Here is a 24,238-nt window from a genome sequence, read left to right on the forward strand (position 1 = left end):
ATCCTGCCCAGTTACAGCAGCTGGGACTGACCGGCTGGGACTGAGAAGCTCAGGCCGTCAGAGATCCAGCATTCCAGGAGCCTCCCGTGCCTCTGATGGCCTCCAACCCTGCAAGACCCTCCCTGCTTTCCACCGCCTCCCTCCCTCGGAGAACCTCCCCGGCGCTGAGACGCCGCCTCCCTCCCAGCAGCTTGCCAGAGTGTCCATTTCTGCCGAGAGCCCCCAGCCCTTCAAGATCTCGCGCCTGCCGAGACCCGTCCTTCACTCCCAGTTCCTGCCTGCCTCCCAAAGAGTCGCTCCTGGAGGCCTCGATCCCTCCCGGCCTCTCCGGAAGCCCTTCTGGCTTCTGGACACTGAGGAAGCCCTGGACAGCTCTTCCTGCTCCCTTGGAGATCAGCATAATCCCATGGACAAGGACAGCACCAGCACGTCCCAGAGCATTGACACGGCCAGGGAAAGCCGCGCAGCAGAAACCGGAGCCCAGCTGGAGCCAGAGAAGCCTTCCCAGGAGTCAGGTGGCAGAGCCACAAGTATCCTGCAGCCACTGGTGTCCACCACAGGCCGCCCAGGATGCTGTGCCTGAGCCAGCCAGGGACAGCCCGAGCTCGGTGCCACAGACGGTCCCCAGGAGACCATGGAGCTTCCATGATCTCCAGGAGGCTCGGCCGAGACGGGCCCCGGACCCCAGGCGGGTGGTCACAGTCCTAGGAGAGCCCTTCTGGGATAGGTGTTAAATACATTAGGATTCCCCCAAAGAGCTGTCTGAGTGTCCCTGCGGAGAGAGGGCTCCTGTCTTGCCAGCAACAGGCTCAGTGCTGGGTTTGGCTTCGGGCTGGGAATGCTGTGGAATTCTGGACTACTTGGTTCGGTTAAAAGTCCTGTTTCTCCTGTGGGGCTGAGCAAGTACCAGTTGCAAGCCTCACAGGTATTTTTCCCAAGCGCACCCGGGTGCACAGCCCTTTCGAATTCTCCGGCTGACAGAGGTGTGGGGCTGAGCTGCGCGCTGCAGGTTCCTGTGCCGGGTGCGCCCGAGCGCTCCCAGCCCGCCGGCCCGGCCACGCCGAGGGGCCGGAACCCGACGGCGCATGCGCGGCAAGGGGCGGGACGGCCCCGGAGCATTGGCGCTCCGTGCGATCTGCGCGTGCGCAGAACGCGGCCTGACGCAAGGCCGCTGCAATCGTCCTGCGTTTTATCCTGTCCGACCTTGAGTGCACGGCCCCCGCAGGACCAGGGCTGTCACCTACTGCGCCGGTGTTTGCTGCGCCGCCTCGCTGCCTTCGTACCGCTCCGGCAAGCGCCTGCCGGTACAGCGACACTCTGTGTCGGTGTCGGGAAGCCGGCGTGCAGCTGCACCGCCGGTGCCGGTGTCCGTGCGAGGCGCCGAAAGCGAGCGGCGGCATCAGGCATTATTGGGGCAGCCTGCGGCGGGGGTCCTTCGGCGCGTCTCGGCCCCCCCGCGGCCCACGTGGGTGGAGGTTTCCAGAATAGCCGCGGCCCCGCGCGCCCCGACCGCCGCCGCCGCCATGCTGAGCGCGAGCCGCCTGCCCCTGCTGCTGCCGCGCGCCGCGCCCGCGCCGCCCGCGCGCCCCGCGCAGGTCAGTTCGGTCAGTTCCCTGAGGGGCCGGGCGGCGGGGCCCGCGGGCCGGGAGCCTGCCGGGGGAGGACACTGCGGGGCTCCGGGGGAGCGGGGCCCTGCGGGCCGGGAGCCTGCCGGGGGAGGACACTGCGGGGCTCCGGGGGGAGCGGGGCCCTGCGGGCCGGGAGCCTGCCGGGGGAGGACACTGCGGGGCTCCGGGGGGAGCGGGGCCCTGCGGGCCGGGAGCCTGCCGGGGGAGGACACTGCGGGGCTCCGGGGGAGCGGGGCCCTGCGGGCCGGGAGCCTGCCGGGGGAGGACACTGCGGGGCTCCGAGGGCGGCGGAGGGCGCTGCCCGCGGCCGACTCCGGGCCCGGGCCGCGGCTCCTCAGTGTTCGGATTTTGTTAAGAGAAGGCTGATGTGGGTGCGGGCCGATGCGGCCCTGGGGGGTGTAGAGGAGCCTGTTTTACGTGTTTGAGTCTGTTTTGTGTTAAGGAGGTTTGTAGTAAGGTCGCTTGATCCTTCACCATCCGTGTGATGGTGACCGCGGGGATCAGGCTGGCGAGGGCCCGTGGAGGCGATTTAGGGACAGGCGGGTACCGCCAACCCCTCCGCGCTGTGCTGGCCCTGCTTTATCGCAGCCTGAGCCACCCATGCACTGTGCCTGGGCCTTACGGCTTTAAATATCAGCAAAATAGTCATGACTCGGTCCCCTTCGCGCTAAGATACCTCGTTACGGGTTCGTTCTTGATCAGAAAGAGGGATAATGCTTCCCGAACTCTTCCGGATGCTGCTTTGCACGTGCTGAGGGGCGGCCAGGCTGGGGCGTATCTGGAGTTGTGCAGCAAAATCTCAGCTGCATGTTCCTCAAGGGATGCAGTGGGGCATTTGTTGCTGAGCAGGCACAGAGCTCTGAGAAATGGGGTTAATGTTTATCTGCTGCTGTCCGTGGAACGCAGAAAGTTCAGTGTTGACTTATTGAGATGTCTTTTGCCACAGATTAACCTGTATGAGGGAAATACCTCCGTTCTAGTCATAGAAATTAGGGTTATGGCAGATTAATTAGTGCAGTAATTGGGAGGGGGAGGTTATGTCAGTCTGAGTCTTGCTCACGTTTTTCATTTCTTTGCAGTTAAGTTTTTACAGGGGGTATTTTATTCTTTATTAGGACAGTGTTGCTTCAGACATTGTCTGCTTCTGAAAGCCTTGGTTTGAAGACCTCCTGATGTTTTAAACTGAATTCTCATTAGTGTGTCTCTGTTTTACAGACGTTTTGGAATGGCCTCAGCCAGAATGTTCTCAGAGCAGCATCCAGCAGGAAATATGCGTAAGTGTTCCTTGAGTGATCATGTTTGGCTGTTGGTGTTTATATTTATTTTCTTCCTGATCCCAGAACTGGTTATTGGAGCCAGGGGTTGGGTAACAGAGCCAAACCAGCAGAATAAAACTGGAACCTCTGCCTGTAACTTTTCTAAGGCTGTTTCTTTATTTCTTGTTTCTCTCCAGGGGAGCTTTGAGAATTGCTGTTCCCTGCTGCTCCCCACACCAGCAGTGCCCACAAAACTTGGATTTTGCTGAGATTTGTTTGGTTAAAATCAGCCAAACAAAAAGTAATCCAAACACTGATGGAACAAATTGTTTTACACCGACATGAAATGAGTGATGCCTGGATCCATTCCCCGGCAGATAAAGTTCATTTTAAACACGCATTTGAATCACTCATTTTCCTTGCTGCAGGATAATGGGAGAAGGGAGCAGCTGCTTGTGTGGCTTACTCGGATGTTTGTGGCTGATGCTGATTCAGGCCCTGGGCTGGGAAAATCTGTTTGTGTTGGGAAAGCTGGGTCTGTCTGGTACAGCTGAATGTTCCAAGCTCACTGCTTTGTTATTGGAACTGTAGTTAGAGCCCCTGGCAGCCTGGGCACAGAGAAGGTGACGTTCCTGGAAATAAACGCAGTCCTGCTCTGCTGCAGAATGCCTTCTCCATCTCAGAACGTGGCTTTGTTTGTGAGCAAAGTTGTGCACAAGCAGTTCTCTGAGCTTCAGAAGGGATTATGCACTCTTCCCAGAGGGGAGGAGGGAGTTCAAATTTTTCTTGTATGGGAACTACTCCTGTTTTTCAGGATTAAATTCACCTGTTGCTCCTGAGGATCAGGAAGGTGGTTTGCTTTGGCTCTGGTCCAGAGCACCCTGCATAGGCCAAGTGATTTACCACTGTGAATTCTTCTCCACACGCTAAGCAGTGATAAATAAACAAATGCAATTTATTAGTTTTTAAACTCCAGGTGAATGTTTTCAAACGAATTTGAGCACCAGGGTTGCCCAGACCAGCTGGGGCTGCCCCTGGATCCCAGGAAATGTCCAAGGCCAGGTTGAATATTGGGACCTGGAGCCGCCTGGCATGGTGGAAGGTGTCCTTGCCCATGGCAAGGGGGTGGCACTGGATGAGCTTTAAGGTCCCTTCCAACCCAAACCAGTCTGGGATTCTGTGATCAAAAGTAATCCTAAACAACTCCTGTAGGAAGAGTTGTCTGTAGGGACAGAGTTAGTTACAACTTCTATACCAGACTCTTAAGAGTTGTTGAGAAGATATAAATACATATATGTAGTGAAGACATTCTGGGGAAGAATAATATTTTATAAGCATAATTTTAACAAGCAAGGGTTTACTTGTAAGTGGTCTGGTTCAGAACAGAGGCACAAGCTTAAATTGTAGTGTAGGAGTCAGAAAACACCTTAGGTCAGGATACAGCTTGGATTTGGTTCAATGTTTTATGCAAAATCGCTTTGTCCTGTCTTTTAGACCGAACATTTTTTTGCTATGTAATTGTTTTCCTTTAATGGTTATTTTACTTTCCCCTGCTGCGCTCTCCAGCTCAGAAGCAATCAAAGGGGCCGTTATTGGCATCGACCTGGGTACCACCAACTCCTGCGTGGCCGTTATGGAAGGGAAGCAAGCGAAAGTGAGTAAACCAGGAGTGTTACACACGGACTGTCCCCGGAGCGGGTGTGTGGGTGTCACAGCTCCCTTTGTCCCCAGGTGCTGGAGAACTCGGAGGGTGCCCGGACCACGCCGTCGGTGGTGGCGTTCACGGCCGAGGGCGAGCGCCTGGTGGGGATGCCGGCCAAGCGCCAGGCGGTCACCAACCCCCACAACACCTTCTACGCCACCAAGCGCCTCATCGGCCGCCGCTTTGACGACTCCGAAGTGAAGAAGGACATGTGAGTGAGGGGAAGGTGCCACTGCCAGCCGCAGGGTGGCAAATGCCACGGGGTAGCGTGACCTGCCCTGGGGGAAGTTGTTGTGCCCTCAGCTCTCAAGGTTGCAGTGCTGCTGCCTGAGGGCCAGGCTGTGTTTAGCTGCATTCGTTGTTGATCGCATTAAGGTTTCCAGAGAAGAAGAAAAAAGGCTTGCTGGTGCTTGCAGTGCAGACTTCTCTAATTCTTGAGGGTGTTTGCAGTCAAAGCTGTGTGATCATACCTCAGGCCTGTGATTAAATGAAGTGTCTGATTAAAGCAGCAGAGAACAATGCAGTGTGTATGCTCTGCAGGGCTGGTGCATAGGCATGAGTCCTGTCTGTGCATTTGGTGACTTAATTCTCCTTTTTTGAGACCTTAAATAGGATGTAATATATATTTTTCTGACTTATCTCAAGCACTAATAGGGTTGGTATATGTACATTGTTTGAATTGTATAAGTGTTGGCAGCAGCAACTGTAACTTCTGGGACTCTGGATCTGGGGCTGCTGCTGGTGAGTTCAGTGTTCTTTGTTTAGAACTTACACATATTCATCTGCTGATACTGATGGTAACGGGTTTGTACTGCTGCAGAAACTGAGTGTGAATTCTCATGGTTTTCAGTAAGAACGTCCCGTTTAAGATTGTCCGTGCCTCCAATGGGGATGCCTGGGTGGAGGCTCATGGGAAGCTCTATTCCCCCAGCCAGATCGGTGCCTTTGTCCTCATGAAGATGAAGGAGACTGCAGGTTGGTACAGCTTGTTCTTTGCTGTCTCTGTGCTTTATGCATGGAAGTGCTGCAGCCAGAATGGTGCTTTTGTGGTACCAAACCCTTGCAGAGCAGGGCTGTGGATGGGGGAAGGGAACAGGGTGGGCTCCTAGAAAACCTCAAGGAATATCAGTGTCTGCCTCAGTCTTGGATCTTTGGGAAAATATCAGTGCTTTACTTAAAAGATACTCGTACCAGAATTGGTTGCTGATTGAGTTGATTCTGATTTTAATTGAATTCACACTTACTCAGAAGGGGGAGCTCCATTTTCTTGGAAGCTGCAGTCGTTGTGCCTCCCTGGCTGCAGCTGAGCACAGGCTGGGGCAGCCAGGCTTGGAGTGGCTTTGTTCCTGTCAGCTGCTGGGTATGTGGCACAGAGAGAGTGAGGGAGTGTTCAAGGGACCCCATTGTTGGGTCCTAATAGCTAATTAGCCAGTGGTGACTTCAGGTCTGCACTGGGGAAAGTACCCATTGGCCTGGAGAAATGTTCTTCTTTTTCTCAGTTCCTAAAGTGGTTTCTGGGGAAACTGAATGTAGTACAGAGGGAACAGTCAGTAGTGCCTTCTGCACCCTCACTTTTGTCCAGTGAGTGTGAGGAGGGCAGGACTGAAGCTTCATCCAAAGGTTATTTTACTTTCTGTGTTAGGTCCTGGGCACTTGCTAAAGCTCCACCCAGTAGTAAAATACAAGTATGTGGTGTGTGAGCGTCTAGAGGTGGTAGATCTGACTTAGAGAGCGATGTTCCTCTGCCTTAAGCAGGGTTCTCCTTCCTGGAGGAGTGTTGGCTTTTGGCCTGGGTGCTACATGACTTCAGCTGTGGCTTTGCAGGCAGCAGAGAGCAGTGCAGCGTGTAAGCTGTGTGTAAGCTCTGTGTAAGGTGGCTGTGTAGCCGTGAGTCCTGTCTGTGCATCCTCACTGCATCGTGCACATTTGTATTTTTAGCAGGTCTCAATGTGCATTTGATGACTTCCCTTTTTTTTTTTTGAGACCTTAGAATAGGGTGTAATAAATTTTTCTGATTTGCTGTCTCAAACACTTATAAAGTTGGTATATGTACGTTGTTTATACTGTCCAAGTGTATGCAACAGCAGATTCTATAAATGGGATGAAAATGAGTAACTTCTGGGTGCATCACATGTAGAACAATGCAGTACAGCTTCAGTCTCACTCTGAAAAGACAAGCTCTCAGATAAATTCGTTACAGTGGCATCCAGTCACTGATGGAGTTGCAGAGGTGCATTGCTGTGCTGCTAGAAGTCTACAAACTGTTCTGTGTTTTGTGGAAGGGCTGGAATTCTGCACAGCTCCCTCTGCATCTTCCCAGAAAACAGCAAGCCTGTCTTCTGTTAGTTAAGAGAAATAATTTCGAACTAGGTACTAATGGAGCAAGACTATTTACAAAAGCATGTAGTGGTGGGACAGGCTGGGCTAGATTCAAAGAGACAGTGGGTTTAGGTTAGACATTAGGAGGAAGTTCTTCCTGTGAGAGTGGGCAGGCCCTGGCACAGGGTGCCCGGAGAAGCTGTGGCTGCCCCTGGATCCCTGGAAGTGTCCAAGGCCAGGTTGGACATTGGGGCTTGGAGCAGCCTGGGACAGTGGAAGGTGTCCCTGCCCATGGCAGGGAGTGGAGTGGGATGGGCTTTAAGGTCCCTTCCCACCCACTGTGTCATTCTGTGAGTGATAACTTGGTGTTTTTACAAGGGTAACTTCTGTTTTGTCTCCTTTTTCTTCCAGAAAACTACCTGGGACATGCAGCAAAGAACGCCGTGATCACGGTCCCTGCTTACTTTAACGATTCTCAGAGACAGGTACTCGTCAAGCTGGGAGATTTTGGGGCTCATCAATTGCATTCAGTTTCTCTCAGCAGTCAGCACTCTCCCTGTTCCTCCTCAGGCTACCAAAGACGCCGGGCAGATCGCTGGCTTGAACGTTCTGAGGGTGATTAATGAACCCACAGCAGCTGCGCTTGCCTATGGGCTGGACAAGTCTGAAGACAAAGTGTAAGTGCCTGTGCATAACACCAACCTTCTGAAATAAACCTGCTGGGATTGGCCTCCTCCGCTTCCTGGAGCTCTAAGCACTGCTTGGAGCTCTGCCAAGGTGGACTCAGAGCTGTGGTGAGAGCTCTGTAATGTCACCTCTGTTCTCTGCCAGCCAACTTTGTTAAAGAGAGAGAGTTCATAACTTGCAGCTACAACTTAATTATCCAACCTGAGTGTCCATTTAATTACCTTACCGACTGGTGGCAGGGGTGGGTGTGGCTGAGGACAGCTGGGTACCAGAGGTGCTGATGGGCAGCAGGGGAGCTGTGCTCAGCTGTGCCAGCTGTCCATGGCTTGCAGCTCCCCTGCCTGCATTCAGCTCTTTGTTGCTGTCAGGGATGGTTACAGAAGTGCAGGCTTTTGTTAGATGTTATTTCTGAGGTAGTGATAATGCTGGGAAAGCCTCACATTATGGAAAAAAAAAAAAATTCATAATTCTGGTGTCCTTGCTCTTGTCATTGGATGTGAGAGTGTCTGGTTTTGGAGAGGCAAGAGCTGTCATCTCTGGAAAAAAATGGGCAAAGTCAGGCTTTGTGCAGCACATCTTCCAGGGACCCCCCACGTGGACTCTGAGTGCTCAGGGGATATAGACATTTTGAGATTGTTCAGTGCTGTCTTTAGAGAGGCTTTGAACTTGTGTGGGCAAGAGTGTGAGTTCTGCTCCTCATCTCTTGAGGAGAGGGAGTTCTGAGTCACTCGCCTTTGTCTAGGAAGTAACATTGTCCTGCCTGTCTTCCTGCAGCATTGCAGTCTATGACTTGGGTGGTGGCACTTTTGATATCTCTGTGTTGGAAATCCAGAAGGGAGTCTTTGAGGTGAAGTCTACCAATGGTGACACTTTCTTGGGTGGAGAAGATTTTGACCAGGCTTTGCTACAGTATATTGTGAAGGAGTTCAAGAGAGAGGTAAGGTGTCACTTGAGAGCACAGTCCTGTGTTACGCTGCTTTTCAACCTTGCTTCTGTAGAAGAATGAGAATTCTCTTGAGTTCTTAGGACTTGATTTGTTACCTCTGGCACAGCTGGAATTTAAGAGGATTAGACACTGCTTAGCCTGGCTTCCACTTCTTACACTTGTTTTCTTGAAGTGGAATATTCCTTTCCTGGGAGACAGGGAATGGCAGAACTTATGCCTTTTTTCTCTCTGGTGTAGCAGGACTGTACACAGTCTGCTTACTTTTAAAAGTAAATATCTGTGATGTAATTGAATGTGACAGGGCAAATGCAAACAAGGGTTGCTGGGAGGAAGCTGCAATGTAATTCCAACTCCTTTGCTAATTCAGTCCTGTCTTATTCTCTGCTGCAGCAGCCTTTCCAAGCTTCAGTCTGTACCTCACTGTATGATCACTCGCAGAGCAGAGAGGGCCGGCAGATTGGAAATGCTGACTACCCCTGCCAGCAGGGAGAGAGCAGCACAGTGCACATGGCAGTCTGCTCTAGAAATAGCTTCTCAGTCAAGAGCTCTGAGAAGGTGAACTGCAGGGAGGTGACCCCTGAGCAGGTGCTGAGAATCTGTTAACCCTGTTTTTGTCACTCAGACGGGAGTTGACCTGACTAAAGACAACATGGCCCTTCAGAGGGTGAGAGAAGCATCAGAGAAAGCCAAGTGTGAGCTTTCGTCATCAGTGCAGGTACGTGCCTGGATCCAGAGCGTCCGCTACAACACTGCAAGACACTGAGTTCTGCACTGGGTTTATTTACAAAGCTCTCTGACACTGTGATTTCTTCTGTGTAACCCAGTGGCATCACTGGCACAGCAGGTCACTGAGCAGGGTGGGCTTTTAGAGCACAGGGAGCTGCTGGAAACTGAGTTGTTGGGTGCTGGGTTTTGCCCTTTTTCTGGCACCTCATCTTCTGATCTTGCAGGAAGTCTGATCTTGTTCCCAACCTGTTCTGTGCTTCAAAAGTGTGATGGGTGTCAGGGAATTGAGCTAGTGCTGCTGGGTTACTAGAACCACTTACAGCTCTGTGCAGGCAGTTCCAAAACCTTGGTGCTACTCATTCCACTGAAACAGCTAATTTGTTTAGTAATTCCTATACAGAATCTTGACTTATTTGCCTATAGATGAGTTGTCTGGACAATGGGCAGCAGCCACCCTCCCTCCTTTTTTTCCATCAGCTTTGTATATTAATGCAGTCAAGTGTGTCTTTTATTCATTACTGAATAAGGAACTGGAGAAACAGCAAGTTGGGAGTGTAATAGTCCTGGCTAAGTGAAATTAAGGTCAATTATATAGTAATTGAAATGGGGAGATCTGCCAAGTTCTAGGTTCTGAATAAGCATCTTTAATTTTATCTGATGGTGGTCTTTTTGCTGGCCAGTGGATAGCTTGTAGCAAGGAGCTGAGGGCAGTCACAATGGCTGCATAGTTCTGCCAGAGACATAGCAAGCTCTGTTTTATGAGTTCAAGAGCTGGCAAATGCAGTTTGTTCATACGAGGAAAGACTGAATTCCTTAACTCTTCAGCAGTGAAGTGAAAACAACTTGCTTTTGGTCCCATTTTCCCCTAATACTTTCGTCTGTGCTGTGTATAAAGTGAGTGCACACCTCTAGTCAGCAGCATAGCTTAAATTCTTCTGTAAACTCAATCTCTAGAGTTTAAAGGACTAATGTTTTAATTGCTTTGGATTGTAGTGTCTCCTGATGTTAGCATGACTCAGCACTTGAATCAGATGATTTCAGTGTAAGATTTGCTTTAAAAATCTGGCATGTGACAAACAGCCCTAAGAAGTGGGGATTATGGTCCCTTTCTCTAATTCACTTTGTGTTAAAGGGCAGCAGAGTGGCTGTTGAACATGAGCTGTTGGCATTTAGAGAACAGCCAGGAGGGAAGGAAATACCTTCAAGGAGTTTACCTGGTGTGGGATGTGAGTCAGTTGGCAGAATCTTTGGAACTCTGCAGATGGTCTTTCTTCTGGGTTGTGCTGAAGGAACAGCACTAAGGCTGTCACTTCCAGTGTTTCTGCTCTCACTTCCTGGCTGTGACAAATTGTTTTGCGCAACAATGAAAGACCTTGAGGTAACGCAGTATTAAAATTGGGGCTTAACAGTAGTAACCATGAGGTGTGGAACAAAATAATTGTCTTCTTTCTGAAATGTCAAACATAAAAGTGTGCCTGCTGCCACTTAAACTGGGCTGGAGGGTGAACAGGCATGCAGATTCCTCATACAGGCTAAACAGAACCTGTAAGCTGATGTAGAGCCCATTCCTCGTTTTCCCTGAGCCTGTTTCCGTGCTACAGACTGACATCAACCTGCCCTACCTGACCATGGACGCCTCCGGACCAAAGCACTTGAACATGAAGCTGAGTCGGGCGCAGTTCGAGGGCATCGTGGCTGACCTGATCAAGAGGACAGTGGCCCCCTGCCAGAAAGCCATGCAGGATGCTGAAGTCAGCAAGAGTGACATTGGGGAAGTCATCCTCGTTGGTGGCATGACCAGAATGCCAAAGGTATGAGCTCAGGGCCTGTTCAGGCAGGGCTGGCACACCAGCCCTGTGCTTGCTGTTTGGGGGATTGGAACAGAGGAACTGGGAGTGCTCAGAGCAGACTCAGTGTGAGGATCCCATGGGAGCACTGCCCAGGACCTCTCGTTCTGTTTGCTTAGCTCAGCTGGGCCCTGGGGGCTGGAGCTGCACTTTGCAGAGTCAAGGGGGATGTGCTGGGAGGCGAAAGTCCAGCTGCAGCCTGACATTCTGGTGTGCACTGGACACGAGCAGCATTGCTGAGAAGTGTGGGGCATTGCCTCTTGTTGAGGACTTAGTCTTGTAAAGGTACATTTCAGTGACAGCCACTTGTCAGCAATCTTTGCCTTCCAAGGGATTTCCAGCACGTCCAGCTGTGAAGAACCTGCATGAGCAGAACCTCTCTGGTACCTGCTGGTTGTGTGTACCACAGAGCTACCTGTGGCAGGCCCGTTTACCTGCCTCTTCCAGACACTCCTTGTGTAAAGCCTGGCCCTTACATTCTGTGGAGATAAGCACAGCAGGTAGCTCTAAAGCCTGCTGTGCTGACATGCACAGTTTTGCAGATAAATGCTGTCTGCAGGTGATGTACTGCTCCTGTTCCAGCCATGCCTACTGCTGCTCTTCCATCCCAGAGCTGAACAGGGATGTTTGCAGTTCCCTCCAAGGGTACAGCCTGGCCTTTCCTGCAGAGAGCACCAAAATCTCTTTCCAGAGGGATCACTCAGGCATGGACTATTTGTTGCTTTGTGATTTGCAGGTCCCCTCTAGGACAGTAGTTGTGCATGGTCCTGCTTGGGGTTAATTTGGGGTTTGGTGGGAGGGTTTTTCCTCCCTATATTAATGAGCCTGGTTGCTGGAGGTGATACTGGTGCGAGCAGAAGGTCACCTGGGCAGGGGACCCAGAGCAGTAAGATAAACAGAAGCTCCTGCTCTGGCCAAAGCTCAGGTGGAGTAACTTTGCTGTATGTTCCCAAAGTCCTTGTTGTTCCAGCTGGATAAAGGAAAAATGGTGTGCTTACCTATGTATAAAGTGATGACAGACACAAAACCTTTCCTGAAACGTTATATATCCTTTAGGGGTGGAAGACAGAACTCTTAAAGATTGATTTTTATTTTTCCTTCTTCCCCTCATAACCCCCAGCATGTGTGGCTTTGAGCTGACAGAATGCTTTCCTGAGTACCTATAGTTACAGCTCTGCCTCTGAAATTGGTGCCAGTGTGTTGTACACAGCCAGGCCTTCTCTTGGGTACCTTGTTCTGCTCTCTTCCCCCTGCTCGGAGGGAATGTGGCATCTCTGGAGCTCTCCCATGGCCGGTACTCCGGGAGATGGACCGTGGGTGGTTACAAGTATTGTTTTGTACTGTAAAATACACCTCCAGAGCAAAGACTTGCATTTAATTACATGTTCACACACTGAGTCCTCCTCTGTAATGAGCACTCTGGGCAGGTGTCTCTTGGCTGCAGTGCTCGGTTGGGTGTATGCTTCCAGCCATTTTCCAGGCACATCCCACTCACCTGTGCTGGTATGCCTAACACCTGTACTTGGAGAGGAGACCCAGCCCCACAGCCTTCCCTTGTAGGACAGAGGAGGGCAGTTCTGAGCTGTGCTCTGGGGCAGGCCCTCAGTGCATTCCTGTCTGGATGCTTGAGCAGGAAATCTGTTTGGATTAAGAGCACAGTCCTTGGGAATGGGCCGAGCAGTGCAGAGGTGACAGCAGAGCTTGGTGTGTGGGCAAAGCGCATCTCCTCTGCTGAAGCAGCCCACTAAATAAAGAGTTGGAAAATACTGTTCTTTATACAATTCCCTTTTTTTTCTCTTTACTGCACACAAACAGCATGAACTGTGCTGCTGGATTTTTTACCTTCCCTGTGCTCCTCCACAGCTGTACTGTCCTTGACAGCTGTGTCCTGCTCAGTGTTGGCTTGCACAGTTCCCAGGGGGCAGTCCTTGATTCCCAGATAAGCCTGGAATGATCCCCTGGGAACGTGGCTAGGCTATGTGAAGGCACTGATGGGAGCTGCCTTGCAGCTGGCACACAGAGCCTCTGGAGAAGGGGCTGTCTGGGCTGGAATGAGGGCATCCAGTGCTGTGCAGGAGGGTGGACAGTGGGGGAGCAGGCACAGATCTGAGGCTCAGTGTTTCTGTCTCAGGCTTCCATGGCAGCATCAGCATAAGGACACAGAGCTAAGCCAAGGCTGCTATGGCCGTGGTGGTTCCCTCATGGATGAGCTTGTGCTGTGTCTCCACTCAGGTGCAGCAGACTGTGCAGGAATTGTTTGGCCGTGCTCCGAGCAAAGCGGTCAATCCTGATGAGGCTGTGGCCATTGGAGCAGCTATCCAAGGTGGGGTGTTGGCTGGCGATGTGACAGATGTGCTGCTGCTGGATGTAACTCCCCTCTCCCTGGGCATTGAGACCCTGGGAGGTGTCTTCACAAAGCTCATCAACAGGAATACCACCATCCCCACTAAGAAGAGCCAGGTAAGAGTTGATTCTGGCTGGGTAGGACTTTGCTGGTGCTCTCAGACAACTCAGGAAAGGCCACCCAGAGCATCCCAGTAGATAGTTTTGCCTCCTCATCTGACAAGAGAAGCAGTGGAGAAATCAGATTTAACGTCAGCCACTGAGTATGTCTGATTGTTGGTGTGCCCAAGAAGGGAGGGCAGTTGAGTTAATGATGCCAAGATAAGCCAGGATGTTTGTGACCTAGTGAGGGTTGTTGCAGTGTGTGTGCCATGATGTCAATTGTCAACACATCATTCTGAAGAAGGATTGTGTGGAGCCTTGCTGGGACTGAGCACCACGCCTGTGTGACAGCCCTTGCTTGGCTGAGTGCCTGGGAAGGGGTTATCTTTCCTCTGCATTGTAGTGTCCTGGTGACTTGGGTGTGATCCTTTCCTTCCCTTGGCCCTGTCTGGGCCTGCTGCTGTGTGCTCCCTCTGATAACACCTGAGCTGCCTGGGGCGTGGGCTGCAGCCTGCTGCTTCACAGGAGATGTTCTGGGGTGTGGTGGCTGCCGTGGAGCCTTCTGCTCCCATGGAGGGCCAGTTTTTGTGTCCCCAGGTACAGGGGACAAGACAAGAGTGAGCGTGGCTCTTGCTAGCCTTGATGCCCTGGAGTTTTGTCAGGGGAACATGAGAACAACACGCATTTCATGATTTTCCCTTCCAAGTAGCTTCCTTTTATTCCTTGTTCAGTCAGCTTGTAACTGTAGATGTTTGTGTTCTAATTAGCTGTACAGTAACTTCCTGTTCCTTTTCCATAGGTGTTTTCTACAGCTGCTGATGGGCAAACACAAGTGGAGATCAAAGTGTGCCAGGGAGAGAGAGAGATGGCCAGTGACAACAAATTACTTGGCCAGTTCACATTGGTACGTTGGCTTCTCTATTCCTGCTCTTAGAGTTGACCTTCTTGGAGACATTCTTCGTGTCAGCTGCCCCCTGAAGGCAGTGTTGAGGGGGAGTCATCTCCCAGAAGACATCTGACCCCTTTGTAGTACAAAAGCAGCCTCCAAAGGCACAGCCTGGCCTGGGGCAGCCTTTCTGTGGCTGAGGACCAGCTGGCATTGAAGATGGAGCCCAGAGTTTCTGAGCACTCCCGTGTGGCACTGGGGCTACTGCAGCTTTAGGGCCTGGTCACCAGGAAGGGCTCTTTGGGTATAAAAACACCTGTGCATATCAGTACCTAATCTGAATGCTGGCCTCTCCTCTGGTGTAGCAAAGGTGGGACCTGGAGCAGCTCCAGGATACCTGCAGTCCCCAGGGGAGCCTATTCCAGCCTAGAGAGACCCTGGGAGCGGAATCAGTGTGAGCCAAGGTACCTCAGGGTGTTAGTTTGTTGCTCGTTGGGATTGCAGTGTGTGTGCCATGATGTTAAACTGTCAACACATCATTCTGAAGAATTGTGTGGAGACTTTGTGAACTGAGCCCACATGCCCTGCTCCCTGGGCAACACATGTGCTCCAGGATTGCTGGGAGCAGAGGGGGGCTGCTCAACCAGCTCCCTGAGCAAAATGGGTTTGGTCAGTGCTGGCAAAGTTTGGCCCTGTTCAACTGTTCAAGTTTGTGTGGGCTTCCTAGGAAGAGCCCTGCAGAAAGGAAGGGCTTTGCCTTTCTTCTGTACTTTTGAAGGAAGCTGTGCTGCCTCTCACTGTCTTAAAATGCTTCCCCAGAGGTGTCCAGTGAAATTTGTGTTCAGAAGTGAGGAAATAGAGCATCCTGCCCCAGCTATGGAAGAGGGGCTTGTGTGGCAAAAAAGCAGAACTTGTACCACCTTGGAACCAAACCTAGGGGTTCTCTTGTGGTTTCTGTGCACTTGTCCAGGGCAGAAACCTGCATCCTGTTAAATTTGTCAAGGTACCGGTGCACAAGATGATGCCAACAGGTACTTAAGGTCTCAGCTCTGAGGGCTGGTTAGTGGTTCATTCAGTATCAGATCCCCAGGGTGATGTGCCCAGCCCTCGTCCCCTGAGCTCTGTCCCTGTGGGAGCTGATGACCAACTCTTGTCCTTGCTCAGGTTGGGATCCCTCCGGCACCGCGGGGAGTGCCCCAGATCGAGGTCACCTTTGACATCGACGCCAACGGCATCGTGCACGTGTCAGCGAAGGACAAGGGCACCGGGCGGGAGCAGCAGAGTGAGTGCGCTGGGCTGGACAGGGAGGGGAACAGGGGTTGCTGAGGGTGACACTGAGTGACGCCACAGGGAATGGGGTCAGCTCCAGTGCTGCTTGGATGGTGTCCCACAGTCTGGTGTGGGGATGGAGAGTGTGGCTCCATGCTTGGGTCACCCCTACTCTTTTGCCAGTGCAGCACAGATGCAGCTGAAGTAATCTGAGCCTGTGTCCCTCCTGGAAGGGAGAGTGGGAAAAGGGATAAGTGAGAGCTGAGCTGTTGGTTTGTTCTAGGGCACTAAAGCTTCTGTAAGCCTCTGCCCTCTCCTCCTCTGCTGACAGAGGCTGCTGCCAGTGGATGCTCTCCTTGCATGTTAGGCAGGGATGAAGCACCTGCCTATGCCAATGTCAAGGCAGCCCTCGCTGGCAGGGTTTCACCACATTCCAGTTGGTTTTGCCCCGTGACAGTCCTGCCTTAGTGTTGCCATTTGGAATAATTGCAGCAACACTTGTGCAGAATGTAGCTGTTTCCTGGGTTTCCTGCACGGATCAGCTGCGTCCCAGTGCCCAGGTGTTGGGCATGCAGGTTGGCTCACTGAGGGCTCACTGATATTAGTGGGCCATGCTCTGTCACCAAGGTGTTTGGGGCAGTCACGTGTGCCCTGTGTTACCCTGAGGGGACAGAAATTGGGGTTTGGGAATGCAGCACTCTGTTTGAGCTGTCCCTGAGCTGTGCTGCTGGAAGTGCTCTTCCTTTGGGAACACACAGGGATTGCTGTCTGTGAGCCTGGCTGCATGAAGGTGCCAGCTTTTAAGGAAGAATCAAATCAGGAAGATCTCTGACTTCAGGGTGTATCATGTATAGCCGAGCAGACGCAGCCTTGTGCCATGACCCTGTTGGTTTGTAATTATTCCATTATAAAGATGTGGAGATTGGGATATTTTTGAAGCAGCAGGTTTTCCCTGTAACCACCTTGTTCATTTTCTTGTGCTTAGGCTGGAAGTGTCTCTAGCTGGCAGGAGGCTCAGGGAGTTCAAGCTGTCAGTGTATTCTGCTCTGTGGTGCAGTGAAATGTTCGCCTCATGTGCTGGGGTAATTAATGACACAGTTGACAGTTTCTAAAGCTCTATGGTGGGTTCAGGAGATCAATTTGAAGCATTTACAGTTTCCCCTGACAGAAAATAAAACTCTTCCCCCTTGTAACTGGAAGCCTCTATACTGCCCTTTAGCTGTTTCTTGGAGAGAACCCTTGAGCAGTGAAATGCTCCAGTTAGCAGAAGTATTAACTATGCACAGCTGGAAGGTGTGTACTGCTTTTAATCACACTGCTTCGCTTTTTGGCAGCAGTTTGGCACCAAAACCACCCTGCTTGTTACTTGGATTTCCTTGGAGATCTTGGATGTGTGGCAGCCTTCTACTGCTGAGTAAAAAGCTCCTGGTGACAAGCAACCAGAATTACTTTTAGCTGCCTTACCTGTAGGTAGATGTCCTAATTACAAAGCTGAATTGCTCATCCCACGTCTTATCCAAAGAACACCTCTTTATGTGTGTCTTTGTTCAGGGTTTTGTACCATTGACAAATATTCCGCAGAAAAGTTCCTTTAAATGGTGATTGTAGCATGCACTTTTATGGGCATTGAGGTATTTTTGATATTGGTCCTCTTGCAATGGTATTAGACTAATTCCTGCAGTAAAGCCTGAATCTTAGACTATGCATTTTGACACTAATAGAGGGAAAAAGACCAAGGAGGTCCCTTTGGATGTGTAAGAGCCTGCCTATAGAATCATGCTCCATTTCCTTATTAAGGGCAATGTGAGGAACTGAGTGGGGAATGTTGTCTTACCTTGCCACCAAGCCTGGACTGCTTTCCAATCGGGAAAGGAATCTTTGGTGAAACCATTCCTTCTTTTTGGATTTTTTTGTTGGGTTTTTGCTGGAGGGTTTGTTTGTTTGTTTGAGGGGTTTTAGTTTTGATTTTTTTAGTTCTGTGGTTCTAATCTGGGTTGCTCCTTTGGTTTGAGGGCTTTGGTACACCCTCACTTTTCAGGAGGATTAAGAAGACTGGCCAGAGTGACTTGCAGACCAGCAGGCAGGGAGTGTGTGGCGGAGCTGGGGAGTTGCAGGTCCAGGAGATGAGGCTTTTACCTTGCTGGCAGCATCAGTGGCTCTTTAAAGAGTCAGTCTTTGTCCTGCCCACAGGGCCTCCCTGGGTGCAGCGTCTCTGAGCAAGGCTGCTGCTGTTAGGCTGGGGAATAATCCTCTCCTCAAAGGTGAGAGCAGATCCTTTATTCATATTCTTCTCTGCTGCAGTTGTTATCCAGTCCTCTGGCGGCCTCAGCAAAGATGAGATTGAGAACATGGTGAAGAACGCAGAGAAATATGCGGAGGAGGACAGGCGGAGAAAGGTAACGGAGGGTTACAGGACCTTCAGGAGGCAGAGGACCTGCTGCTTGTACACTCTATGCTTTGAGCTGTGCCCAGCCCTGCGGTGGCTCTGGGCTCTGCTCTGTGAGCTCTTACCCGAGTCTCTTCTCCTTTCTTTACTCAGTTGACACTCCAGGGTTGCAGGAGGGTGTTTGCAGAGGCATTTGGGTCTTGGGGTTGAGTACCTTGCTCTGTGTGAGTGCACTTTACTGCTCCCTGAGGAATTTCTGGGACATGGAGGCAGCAGTGAGCAAACCCACCTGCCTGCTGCTCATAGCAAATAGCTTGTAAGTGCTGGTGAGGGTTTTTGTCCTCACTGCTCTCCACTGTCCCCCTGGCTGTGCATTTGGCTTCTGGAATGCTGTGTCCGTGTGGGCAGTGCTGGCCTCAGTGCAAGTGAAGCCAGGAGGAGATGATGAGCCCTCACTGGCCTTGTTGAGGAAAGACTGGCACTTGCCATGGAGGAGTGACTGAACCTGTGATACACACAGGATTAATGGTTGGAACTAACTGGTTTAATGAGGGTAGTACTAATGAATTATGCAACTAAATATAGAGCATTGATTTTTTAGCAGACATAGCACAGGCTGGCTCTGGGATGTGACACCAGCATATGTTTAGTGATTGCTGAAACTGGCACATGGAATTGATCCACTTTGTGTCCTTCAGTCTGCAGGAGCCTGGCTCAGGTGTCTGGGCAGTGCTGTAAATCTTGCCCCCAGTAGGAAAGGGATCAGAAGAGGACTGAAGGGGAGAAGGCATGGAATAAATGCCCAGGAAGTAGCAGTGCCTGGCCTCAGAACCTCTAAAGCCACAAAGCAGTGGCTGATGGGCATTTGTAGGTTAGCTGGAGAACCTTCAAAGACCTTGCTCTGAAAGTCCCACTGTTTGAATAACCTCATCATTGCCATGGAGCAGAGGAGGTCTGGCATCTAAAGAGGCTGGACTGAAAACTCTCCTGCTGCCTTCTTTTGGATCTTAAATTGCTGGATAAGTTCCTTTCTGTTATAATCCTGAAGTGGGACTCGCCCCTGTCCAGTGAACTCACAGAGCAAGGTGATCAGGTTACTTTAACTAACACTTCTCTTGACTGGACTTGTATAACTGTAGTTTTCAAAATTGCCTCATTACGCTTTTCTGATCCTGGTTTTACTGCCATGAAAGCATCAGGAACGCATAAATGGGAGTGTTTGTAATAAGGGACCATGAGGAAAATCACCCAGCATTTGAGTTGTCTCTAGTGCCCCTATTGCTATATTCTCCAAAAAGCTCTGCTGCTTTCCCAAGGAGCAGAGTGTGCTGTGCTGTCCCTGAGGTGTCTGTCTTTTCCCCTGTGCCAGCAATGGTGATGCATTGGTCACTTGTAGTTCAGGAGAGTGACTGTGAATGAAAGCCTGAGGGCTGGCTGGCACAGACTCCTCTCAGGGCCCTGTGGGGCCACAGTGCACCTAGAAATGGTTTGCTTGCATTTCTTCTTGCCCTGGTGCCATTAAGAAGGACCCTGGGGGGGAATTTGAGTGGGGCTTGGCAGTTTGGGGCATGAAGTGTCACCACTTGTGTCACCAGTGGTGTGGGCAGCAGCCCTGACAAGCTCTGTCCCCCAGGAACGTGTGGAGGCTGTGAACATGGCCGAGGGCATCATCCATGACACGGAGTCCAAGATGGAAGAGTTCAAGGATCAGCTGCCAGCAGATGAGGTAGGTGGTTCCTGATCCTGGAGTGCCGCAACACATAAAACTCCTCACAAAGTCATTGCTCACATTCCCACTTAACTCCCAGCTGGCTCTGGTCAGTGACTCCAGCTCTGGTCGTGTTTCCATGCTGGGTGGAGGTGGCACGGCCCTGCACCTCTGGCTGTGGCACTCAGTGGGAGGGGTGAGTGCGGCTGAGGAGAGGATGGACAGACATCCTGAGGAGAGCAGGGTTTAGGTGCTGGCAAATAACCTATGGCAAAGTGCGAGGTCAGTGTCACTGAGGCTCCGAGTGCCTGGGGAGTTGCTGATGAGAGGTTTCTGACAGAGCTGTGTCCTTGGCGTGGCCTTGCAGGGCTGTGATAAGGACTGTGCTATGGCTGGCTCCTCAGAGGGGGCTTTGCTCCAAGGCTGGAGATTGTGGACACTGCCTGCCCTTGTTAGCACAGGGACAGGCAGAGCTCCTGTGCTCTCCTGCACAGCACCCAAGAACCTGGGGGCAATGAAAATGGGTGTCCACTTAACTCCAATTTTTCTCTCTTAGAAATGAAATTGGTATTTAATATCCAAGAGTGCTTTTTACACCACTTTAAGGCGGTACATTGTGAATTTCAGAAGCCAAGTTTAGAAGAGTGTGCCCAATTACCAATTTAAGAAGTCTGGGAAGCAGAATTAAAGGGCTCCTGGGTGCTCTGAGGTGTATGAAGGAACATGATTACAGTCTGTTGGTAGCTGCTTCTGGTCAGTTAAAGGCTGTTTCTCTGCCAGCAGATGGGGACAGGACAAGGGGCAGTGGTTTTTAAGTGCCAGAGGGCAGAATTAGATTGGATATTGGGAAGGAATCCTTCCCTGGGATTGGGAGGGTGGACTGTGGGAGGCCCTGGCACTGGGTGCCCAGAGAAGCTGTGGCTGCCCCTGGATTCCTGGCAGTGTCCAAGGCCAGGTTAGACAGGGCTTGGAACAACTTGGTCGAGTGGCCATGGCAGGGGTGTGGAATGAGATGATCTTTAAGGTCCCGTCCCACCCAAACCATTCTGTGATTCCCTGATATTGGCTGGCTCTTGGTTTGGAATGATGTGAGAGAGTTTCACGGGAGCACGGAGCCTGAATCCCTGCTCTCTGCAGGGACTGTTCCCTGTGGCTTCCCTGGGGAGGTGGGGGCAGCCGGTGCTGGCTGGGTGCTGATGGTGGCCGTCACTCCCTGTCCCCGTCCCGTGGTGTGCCACAGAGCTGTGCCTGTGTCCGTGAGCCCTGCAGGCACAGCCGTGCCCAGGAGCCCTCCCCAGCAGCCTGCCAGGGAAGGAGGCAGTGCCAGCCTGTGCAGGGACTGACAGATGGCTCTGGGCCAGGCTGAGCCTGGTTTGTTCTGAGCTCCTGCTCCACAGGCAGCACAGGGACTGGCCAGGGCTGGAGCAGCCCTGCTTGCCAGCTCCCCAACAGGGCCTTAAATATCCATGGAGACTAGCTTGCTGTGCCCTGCCCTGGCGTGGCTGTGCCAGGTGAGCTGTGCCAGGCACAGAGCACAGCCTTGGCCAGCTGTCAGGCCCTGCAGGGCTCTGTCCTTGGCACCTCTGCCCAGACAGCAAACAGGGCCCCATTAATGCCAACTGGGACACTGTTAGTGAAGTGGACAGGTGCCCACTGGGAACTGGGCGCAGTCCTAGGCCCTGCAGACTCACTTCGAGCCTTAACTTTATGGCTTCTGGCACAAAAAGGTAGTTGTGCTGTGGCCAGCAGGAGGTGAAATGGCAGGATGGAGATTAACAATGAACCAAGTGCAGCATTTCACGTTTGTGTCTTCTTTGCAGTGCAACAAATTAAAGGAAGAAATTGCTAAAATGAGAGAACTTCTGGCTCGTAAAGATAGTGAAACGGGAGAGAACATCAGGCAGGCAGCAACCAGCCTGCAGCAGGCTTCCCTGAAACTCTTTGAAATGGCATACAAGAAGGTAGGTGCATGGCCAGTTCACTTTCAGAGCCCTCCGATGGGGAGGGGGGAGTCAGGGCACCGAACTCGGCTGGGAGGTGGTGCTGAGCCTCTGTGCAGTTCCCTCTGCGTGACACTGGCTGAAGGCCTGAAATCCTGGCCATGCTTCCAGGCTGGGTTCTGTTACTGTACAGCATTCCATGGGAAAGGGGAAGCTCCTGGTAAGGAGCATCCAGAAGAGCAAGGAGGGGGAGAGGGCTTTCCTCTCAGTGCATGGAGTGCCTGAAGGAGTAAAGTAACTCCTGAACTTACTTAAGGGTGATTGTAAAACATGATTCCTGTTCAGTCTGCCTGAAGCCACGGTAAAGCCATTGGGATTTACTTCTCCACCTCCTTCCCAGTGGAAGGCCCTCCCACCCGCTGGCACCTGTCCAGGGTGTGCTTGCCTGTGCAGGGAGGCGTCCCAGCATGGCAGTGGCACAGTGCCCAGGTGACCTTGGTGCTGAGGTGTCCTTACTGGGGACAGTTGCTTTCCTGATGTCAAACCAAATCTTCAGTGCTGCAGTGTCAGCCTGTTACATCCCACGGGAAAGGGAATAATGAGAAGATTGTTTCCTCCCTCTCAGAGCTCGGGCAGAGATGAAGATTTCCCTTCTCAGTGGACATTGCTTGTTGCACTGAAGGAGGGTTCTCCAGGCTGGAGTTGACCTCAGCAGCCAGCTAGGGAAAAATGGCCAGGAGAAGCAGTTTGTTGTTACCACAAGTAATAAACGTGTTTGTTCACAGATGGCCTCGGAGCGAGAGGGTTCTGGAAGTCCAGGAGATCAGAAGGAAGAGAAGCAATAAGGAGTCTCTGTCTTGCCTTGACAAGAGAATGATGAAGAGGTCGATTTTCTTGATGCTTGGGGGAGAAGGGACCTTCCTGAGCAGCAAGGGGCAGAATTCAGACTTACTGTGTTTTTGCAGTATTCTATATATAAAATTCTTCAATGTATAAACTTAGTGATGTGTCTGCTAGATAAATTGTCACTTGATAAAAGTTAATTCATGCCAGACAAAGTTACAAGTTTGGCCCTGGCGTGTTCCCCTGAGCACCTGGGGACTGGCTGATCATTTAATACTTGACACAATGGTGTAGTAAATCTGAGATCCAAGCTTGGAAACCATGTCATGAAATTGGAGGGCGGAGATGGAAGCTGTCCAGGAATGGGGAGGAGAATAAGGCCTGCATGCCCCCTCCTTGTGGGTCTGAGTAGCTGGGAGCAGGTGGAGGCTTGTGAGCAGCAGCGGCAAGGCTGAGGACTTTGCTAGAGACCATTTAGCCCTGAGCTAGGCCCATGCCCTTGTTCTGAAGGAAAGGGGCTACTTCAAACTTACCTATAACATTATTTCTTACAAAAGAGGCAGTGTGAAAGTTCAATACTTTGCTTGTCTGAGCCTTCTGCTCCATCCCGCGTCTGTTCTCTGCTTATGGTAAAACGATTTCCTTGATAATAAAACTGTTACTGGATCCATTCTGGATTTTTTTAAAATAAAAGCAGAAAAGTGTCCAACATGGAGTTCCTGGCCTTTGATGGAGAACATGAGCACTTTACTGCCTATGACAGCTGCAGAGGGAACAGCCAGGCAGCTGTAAATTCCTGGAATTTGTGCTTCATTCACAGGCAAAAAGGTGGTTTCTGGTGTCAGGTTGAGCTCTTCTGAAAGTGTCAGTGCTGTTCTCATAAGGTGCCCCAAGTCCTGTGACTGCAGTAGCAGTGGGACTTCATCCTCAGCCACTTTGTGCTTGAGCTTAGCCTTTCTAAATGCCCAATTTACTTTCAGCAGCCCAGCCTTCCAGGGAGGTGCATAAATGTAGCTGTGTCCCCTTTTCCCCCATCTCTTACTCTGCGTCTCTTCGGCTAGAACAAAAACTGGATTTGCAGCTGCTTTGTCCTGCCAGCTCAACTACTAGGAGAGAGGAAAGGATGGTTTTTGTTCTGGCATTCAGACAGTTTCCAGCAGGGGGGACAGAGATGGCCCAGAGTGTGATTAGGGGTAGTCAGCGTGGGTTCATTAAAGGAAAGTCACGCTTGACCCACGTGATTGCCTCCCACAATGGAGCAACCCCTCGATGGAGGAGGGGACAGCACTGGATGTTGTCTCCCGGCTTCAGCAAGGCTCTGACACTTTCTCTGATGGAATCCCCATGCGCAGGCCCGGGCAGTGTGGCTGGATGAGGGGACAGTGGGACGGGTAGGGCACTGGCCGAGGTACATAGCCCAGAGGCCTCTGCCGAGCGTGTCCCGCAGTGCTCAGCACTGGGCATTGATTACCGCGTCCCTCCTGCCTCGCGCGGGGGGCAGTGCGAGCTCTCCGGTGACACAGAGTCCCCAGGAGCGGCCGCTTCCCCCGAGGGAACGGACCGCGCAGCCAGGTTGTGGGGTGTCCCAGGGCCGAGTGCACGCCCTGCTGTCCCCCGGGGCCGCTGCCGCCCGTCCGCTCAGTCCCCGCT

The 24,238-nt window shown here is 51.7% G+C and overlaps 1 protein-coding gene and 2 non-coding genes across 4 annotated transcripts; all 3 read left to right on the top strand.

Annotated features, from left to right (window-relative positions):
- Positions 1-1,208: 1,208 nt before the first annotated feature.
- On the top strand, positions 1,209-23,297 carry HSPA9 (heat shock protein family A (Hsp70) member 9). 2 transcript variants are annotated; one of them, XM_066196895.1, is made up of 17 exons: positions 1,209-1,604; positions 2,844-2,902; positions 4,451-4,538; positions 4,616-4,797; positions 5,437-5,561; positions 7,317-7,390; positions 7,476-7,582; positions 8,367-8,529; positions 9,161-9,253; positions 10,866-11,075; positions 13,344-13,571; positions 14,356-14,460; positions 15,607-15,724; positions 18,013-18,107; positions 19,731-19,823; positions 21,626-21,766; positions 22,531-23,297. In XM_066196895.1, the coding sequence occupies exons 1-17, from the start codon at positions 1,524-1,526 to the stop codon at positions 22,588-22,590; spliced, it is 2,022 nt and encodes a 673-aa protein (XP_066052992.1). In that variant the 5' UTR covers positions 1,209-1,523; the 3' UTR covers positions 22,591-23,297. The 2 variants fall into 2 exon arrangements, with proteins under 2 accessions (XP_066052992.1, XP_066052991.1); XM_066196894.1 differs by having other exon boundaries at positions 1,469-1,595.
- On the top strand, positions 13,821-13,892 carry LOC136297610 (small nucleolar RNA SNORD63). The gene has a single exon (XR_010723199.1). It is a non-coding gene; the product is annotated as a small nucleolar RNA SNORD63 (small nucleolar RNA).
- LOC136297611 (small nucleolar RNA SNORD63) lies at positions 14,952-15,020 on the top strand. Its single transcript, XR_010723200.1, has one exon. It is a non-coding gene; the product is annotated as a small nucleolar RNA SNORD63 (small nucleolar RNA).
- Positions 23,298-24,238: the final 941 nt, after the last annotated feature.

The sequence above is a fragment of the Chamaea fasciata genome, unplaced genomic scaffold (assembly GCF_029207755.1).
Source record: "Chamaea fasciata isolate MVZ Bird 193981 ecotype frontalis unplaced genomic scaffold, bChaFas1.0.hap1 SCAF_15, whole genome shotgun sequence".
NCBI lineage: Eukaryota > Metazoa > Chordata > Aves > Passeriformes > Sylviidae > Chamaea > Chamaea fasciata.

Excerpts from the sequence above, each read along its gene's own strand:
- HSPA9 (XM_066196895.1), top strand. The coding sequence starts at position 1,524 with ATGCTGAGCGCGAGCCGCCTGCCCCTGCTGCTGCCGCGCGCCGCGCCC. Across the intron at positions 7,391-7,475 it reads TTAACGATTCTCAGAGACAG|GCTACCAAAGACGCCGGGCA; the intron begins GTACTCGTCAAG and ends GTTCCTCCTCAG. Across the intron at positions 18,108-19,730 it reads AGGAGGACAGGCGGAGAAAG|GAACGTGTGGAGGCTGTGAA; the intron begins GTAACGGAGGGT and ends TCTGTCCCCCAG.